General features: G+C 58.7%; 1 protein-coding gene across 4 annotated transcripts in view; it reads right to left on the bottom strand.

Moving 5' to 3' along the window:
* Nucleotides 1-6,335, bottom strand: part of NOC2L (NOC2 like nucleolar associated transcriptional repressor) — a 57,852-nt gene that overhangs the window by 1,251 nt on the left and 50,266 nt on the right. For 3 of the 4 annotated variants that reach the window (XM_044445291.1, XM_044445289.1, XM_044445290.1), the window contains exons 18-19: nt 4,152-4,316; nt 858-981 (exon numbers count right to left, since the gene is read on the bottom strand). In XM_044445291.1, the coding sequence (XP_044301226.1) occupies nt 863-981; nt 4,152-4,316 (284 nt within the window). In that variant the 3' untranslated portion in view covers nt 858-862. Of the gene's footprint in view, nt 1-570; nt 982-4,151; nt 4,317-6,335 lie in introns of those variants that run through there. The other variant, XM_044445288.1, reaches the window with a different exon arrangement.

Here is a 6,335-nt window from a genome sequence, read left to right as displayed (position 1 = left end):
CACACACACACACACACACACACACACACACCCCCCCCGCCGCCGCCGCCGCCGCCATGTGGGGTTCAACATGAGACTAAAAGTTAAAGAGTTTTTTGTTCCTGTCAACCAAAGCAGATGGTCCCTTTGCGATGAGATGAGCGGGGAGCTTCTATAGGCAGGGGGATAAAATGCTGGCAGGACAGAAAGAGGCTGTTCTCACCAAATCAGAGGTAATTTTGTGTACTAGTAAAAACAAAACGTGGTGGAGTCCAAGGCAGGCCCAAGGATGAGGGGAGAGCAGTTCGAGCCAAACCACCCCACACAGAAATGGCGGCCTTTCCTCTGCACCAGGAGGAATGCCGATCGGCCCAAACAGCGTGCATGGAGCCCAGCGGTGCCGCGGCGGCTCTGGGAAGCGCGTGAGCGACCCCGCCGAGGGCCTGGCCCGCCCCCGTCGCCCTCTTGCTCTTCCGCGCAGAAAGGCGGGTGGGGGGCAGAGGGAAGACCGGGGGCCCTTTGTGGGTCGGAGCAGCTCCGGAGGCTCTTTAAAAACACACAAACACGCAGGAACTTGGACGCGGTGGCAGCTCTGGCGTTATTTAAAGTGGCAGATTTTAACGAGGCCCTTTTATTGTTTCGACTGAGCCTGCTTTACTGCCCCCGGCATGACCACAAATTTTACAGCGCTTCTCCCCAACGCATAAAACTCCGCTGGAGAAGATTTGCACATTCCAAGTGGTGTCCGGGGGCGGCCTCAGCGAAGCAAGCGGCCCCCTCCTCTGGCCTGCCACCCCCGACTGCGAGGCAGCCTGCTGGCGCCCCCCCCCCACCCGGCGCCTCCCCGGGCGAGTAGCCAGCCCGCTGTCCTCACGCACTGCTGTCAGTCGCTGTCGGAGAGCTCCAGCTCTTCCACCGCGTCTTCCGGCCCTTCTGCCAGCCTCTGCAGCTCGGCCCGAGACAGCTGCCGGGCCCCCTTGGGCTTGGCCCGCGTGCCTCGCCCTGTGGAAGGAAGAGAGGCGAGCGTGACGACGGGGCGCACGGGCGGGTGGGCGGGCGGAGGCCACTCTTCCGGGAGCACCGAGTCGCCTGCACAGCGAGGGCGGGCGGGCAAGGAGCCGTGCTCTCGCAAGGTGGCTGCGAGGCCGAGAGCGCCACGACGAGCGCGAGCGCATGTGGAGGGGGGGGTTTGCAGGCAAGGTGCGTGCGGCCAAACCCACCCTCCCCACAGCACTTTTCTGACGGAGCTCCTCTTGGGGACGGGCCCACACTTTAGCTGCAGAACAGATGCCTCGTGTGCAGGAAGTACGGACCGGGGTGCTGTTTTCAAAGCGCCATGTGAACAGAAAGCCAGTTCTCGTTCAAGAGTCTTTGGAGCTCACAAATCAACATGTGCATACAATACGGTGCATATTAGAGGAAATGGTGATCAGAAACAGTTCATAGCAAACGCACATCTACTACACAAAAACATGCAGAAAAACAACTGGAATACTGAAAGACTGGAGGAATTCTAGTTTGAGGTAGAAGGCTGAGAAAATAAAGGAAATCGACAGATTTGCCCATTCCCACAAGGCCCCACATTTAATCCATGGCATCTCCGGGCAGAACTGGGAGTGGAGGGCCTAGCGCTGCCGAGGCTTCCACAGCAGCCGGCTAGTTAAGCGGCAGGCGAGTCGCTCCAGGCCGAAGGGTCTTGCCCTCCAAAGCCAGTCCCTCTCTCTGGCCCCCAGGAGCATCACCCCTTACCCTATGCATGGAACGCAGCAGGAACTGGTTCTCTAGAAGCCCGCAGAGCGTGGGCTCGTCCTCCACACACACACCTTTCGCCAGCTCCAAAGGGCAGGCCCGTTTTCCCTGCTTTGGCCGCTTCCTGCTCTGGCTTCACAGTCCCACCCAGTGAGGGGTGCTGGCTGCATCCACATGCGCTGCGGGAGGGCGAGGACAAGAGATGGGCCTTGGGAATCTGAGAAAAGGTGGGGCCAGGAGCTGGAAGAGGATAGATCAAGAGAGAAGCAACTGCAGTGGGGGGAGAACGTGGCAAGGGGACTGGGGGGACACAGGCTGAGTGATGGGGGACAGACTTTGCGGGAAGAGGGAGAGGAGGAGCCCCGCCAGGAGCAGGAAGAAACCGCCTGGTAAAGGGGCGAGCAGGAGGTACAGAAAAGCTAGGAAGGGAACGAAGCGATGCAGAAAAGGGGAAGAGTGCAAGCACAGAAAGGGGCTGTGCAGAGAGATGCTGAGGCCTGAGGCCAGGAGCAGAGAGGATCAAGAGGTGAAGGTGGGGGCAGAAGGCGGCTGGAGGCCTGTCCCTCCTCTTACCCACTCTGTGCTTCAGCCCCCAGGTGCCACTGCACCAGCTCAGTCCAGTGGCTACACGGAAAGCTCGCAGTTGTAGCAGAGCTGCAAGGGGCCAGAGGGCACCCCCTGCTCAGAGCAGGCTCAAAGCATCCCTCCCAGATGGCCGTCCAGTGTGAGAGAGCCCACCACCTCTCCAGGCCTTGGGTTCCACCGTCGTGCTGCTCCAGCAGCAAGTCCCGGCTCCCTGTAACTTGAGCCCATCATTCCACGTCCGGCACTCTGGGGTGATGCAGAAGAGACCCGGGGGCCTTGCTCTGTGCGGCAGCCTCTCAGGTGCTTGAGAAGTGCCATCCTCTCCCCCCTCGGTTTTCGACAGGCTAAAGGAAGCCCAGCTCTTTCCAGCTCACCTCGTGGGCCTTTGTGCCCTCCTCCAAACCCTTCCCAGCCTGTCCGCATCTTTCTTAAACGGTGGTGCCCAGAATTGGACGCTGTCCCAGATGCCCCAGGATTTCGGGCAGGAGGCGGCCACTCCTGACGATGGCATGTTTTGCACCCAAGACTGTCTGCACACGAAGCAGGGCTGCTCTCACAGAGGGTGGCAACACTGCAGGGGACCCCAAATGTACCACCCCCATGGTAAACGACCCATTACGGCAGAGCCAGCGGATTCTTGCCCCCACACACGTTGCTCCAATTCCCAAGGGACCGAAAGGGATTGAAAGCGAGGAAGCACGACTCCAACCCCCCCCCGACCGCCACCCTGGAAGAAGTGCTTGGCGCGAGCACGCGGCCGGGGCTCTCGGCAAGCTCCTTCCGCTCCCTGCTCCTTGCCAGCTCCAAAGGAAAGCGCTCCAAAAGCTGGCGAGGAAACGCGGCTCGGCGTTCCCAGCCTCCGTCAGCGCCAGCTCCGCCGCCGATCTATTCCGGGCAGCAGCACCAGGCTGTGCGCGCCAACCCTGTGCCATCTGCCACCACGACTCAGTCCATGGGCCGGGCAGGCCCCCTCCCCGCCGCCTCTCGCTCTCACTCGGCAGCTGCGGCGAGACCGTTGGGAGAGGTGCACCGGCTGGCACAAAGGGCAGGCATCCCCCACCCCCACATGGGGGCTTTTCCTCGAAACCCTGGTCTTTGCAGAGGGAAAAGCAGCAGCAAACGCCTGAGCTACAGGAAAGGCCTGCCCGAACCAGGCCGGCAACCCCCTGGCAGAGGCGTGCCCTCTTTCGCACGGCTCCTCAGCCAAGGCCAGGCGGGGCCCTTTGCAGCCCCAGCAGCTCCCATGCGTGGCCGAGCCAGCGCCCTCGTGCCGGCTTCTCCAGGGCCTGGTGCCCCCAGAGAGTAAGGAGGCGGCTCTTGCCCCCCACGGGAACTGCCAGCAAGGCACACGGGGAGGACAGGCGGGTGTCGGCAAGGTGCAATTAGCTTCTGGAAACGCTCCTGCGCCGGGGCAGGCAGTGGCGGCCACTGCCAAGGGGCTCTTCCTCTCTCTTCCTTTCGTGCCGCTTTTCCACAGGCAGAACGAGAGCCAACTCGCACTCCAGCCGCGTGGCGCCTCCGTGTTTCAACCAACTGCCCCGTGCCAGAGGCCAGCCGCACAAAGACACACCCTCATGTAACGTGTTGCCAAGGGCAGCCGGTGTGATGTAGTGGTCAGAGTGCAGGACTGGGACTTGGGAGACCCGGCCTGGTCAGTGAGGGCTACTCTGAGCCAGGCACCGAGTCTAAGCCTAACCCACCTCACAGAGCTACAGCGCACATGAAACGGAGAGGCGGCCGATGGCGCTGCAGGAAAAGGGAAGGACGGAGATGCCGTGCAGATAAAAGCACAAAACCTCTCTCTCCATGGTAGCTGCAGGCCTTCCATTGATCCTCACCTCCTTCATCATCAGAGTTCTCCTCGTCATCCTCTTCCTCCTCCTCCTCTTCCTCATCATCTTCCACTTCGTACTCTCCATCTTCTCCCTCATCATCATCATCATCATCCTCACTGCTGTCCACTGAATCTCTCTCTTCATTGTCCTTCTTGGACTTGGACTTCTCTGCAAGAAAGAAAGCAAACCGAACCCTAAATTAGAAAGACGGACACGCTCACTGGCCAGCAAAGCAAGGGAATCTGAGCTGCCAAGGCGCCACGGAAATGCACTCAGACCCGAAACTCGGCCACTCTAAAGGCACGAGACACAGAGACAGCGGCCTGAATCGGTGTGCTTCCCAGCAGGCTGCAAAGAACTTTTTCTCACGTGGAGGTACAGGGAGGAAGGCAGAATGAGAAAACTAATCCTGTGCCGTGACAACCTTAAATACACACCCCGCAGCAGAACACAAGTCACAGATGCTGCACAGGGGCAACAGTGCATGCCCCCCCCCCGCACACTTTTTAAACATTTAGTCTCGCTCCCACCTTCTGTGTTTTAAACAAGTGTCAGGCTGCAAAAGGAAAGGGGCGAAGGAGAAGTGGGTCCAGGTTCACACTCGATCCACCACACTGGCCCAAGCGGACTTTCCCACTCGCACCTTCCCGTGGCAGCCCCTGAAGACCCCAGAAAGGCTGGCGAGCCAGAGGCGACTGAAAGAGCCTCCCAGGCCGGGGCGAGAGCCCCTTCCTTGTGGAGGGCCGGTCAGGGAGCCACTCCGGCCTGTGCCACAACCTGGCTCGGTGGTCCTTGTGGGAAGGCGGCTGTTCCGCAGGTGCAGCCCCCGCCAGAGCCAGCTGCCCGGAGTGCAGCTGGTTGCCCCCCGCAGAAGGAAGCGGCCGAGGCCCCCCATTCGCATCGGCCTCGGTGGGGAGGCAGGAAACGCCGCCGGGAACACGTGCCTGGGCGCCTCTTCCCCGACTGCTGGCTCATCGGCCAGCCCTTCTGCTTTTCCTGCTTCTCTGACCACGCAGGGCTGGGAAAGCAGCCCAAGTCTTGCAGCCGGAATACGAAGCGGTGCCCACTCGGCACTTCTAATGCAGCCCCTTCTCTGCCATGGTTTTAACCGCCATGTCCACTGCACAGCGACCACCCAACAAAAGGAATGCCCTCCCAGAGACCGGAGATGCTCACGCTGCATCACGACACCCACAGAACAAGGGCGTTCCTAACACATGGCAACCCACCCGGAGAATAAGTGACGCAGGGGGCTTGAATGCGGAACAACCCAACGCCTGCCTGAGGTCTTACGGGTGGAAAGAGCCCCAGGTCTGATAAGGCAGCAAAGCCACATGAGATGTCATGTTGTGAAAACACAGGAAACACTGGTTCCTCCACAGCTTCACGAGAATTTCGGGTCTCATTTTGTGTTAAGATTCTAGATGTTATGACAGCAAAGAGAGTTTTGAATAAACCTTAGGAGCTGCGAGGGCAGTTAAGAGCAGAAGGCAGCTCTTGGCCACACGAAGAGGCAAAGCGTAGGCAGAAGAAATTCTGCAGTCGGCCGACTTCTACAATTTATACCTTGCAAGTTCCAGCTCCTATTGACACAAAATTGGGATCAATCAGGAACACCAAGTAAGTGTATTAATTTTTAAGTGCAGCTTATACACATAAAGCCGGGATATTTGCTCCCTAATGACAGCGGTGATTGCAGAACAGCGTTTCCTACATTGGCCTTTTGATACTCGACTGAGCAAGTTTTTCGCGCTATACTAACTTTGAGCTGACACCCCCATGCCAAGAGATTTTTCCGGCCTGCTCATTCTTTCCGGCCCTTCTGAGCACTTCTCAGGCCTCAGAAGTCTCGTAACTGCCTTAGTTTTGCTAACCCTAACCCTAACCTGGATTTTCCCATAGCCCTAAAATGGGGGCAAATGCCCATGAAATATGCCAATTTCAAAATACCCCACTTTCCGGAGATTTTTCCGGCCTGCTCATTCTTTCCGGCCCTTCTAAGCACTTCCCAGGCCTCGGAAGCCTCGTAACCGCCTTAGTTTTGCTAACCCTAACCCTAACCTGGATTTTCCCATAACCCTAAAATAGGGGCCAAATGCCCATGAAATATGCGAATTTCAAAATACCCCACGTTCCGAATATTTTTCCGGCCTGCTCATTCTTTCCGGCCCTTCTAAGCACTTCCCA

This window comes from Varanus komodoensis, unplaced genomic scaffold (genome assembly GCF_004798865.1).
Source record: "Varanus komodoensis strain SLA01 unplaced genomic scaffold, ASM479886v1 scaffold48, whole genome shotgun sequence".
Taxonomy (NCBI): domain Eukaryota; kingdom Metazoa; phylum Chordata; class Lepidosauria; order Squamata; family Varanidae; genus Varanus; species Varanus komodoensis.
Note: the sequence above shows the minus strand (reverse complement) of the source record. Positions and strands in the feature narration are given on the sequence as shown.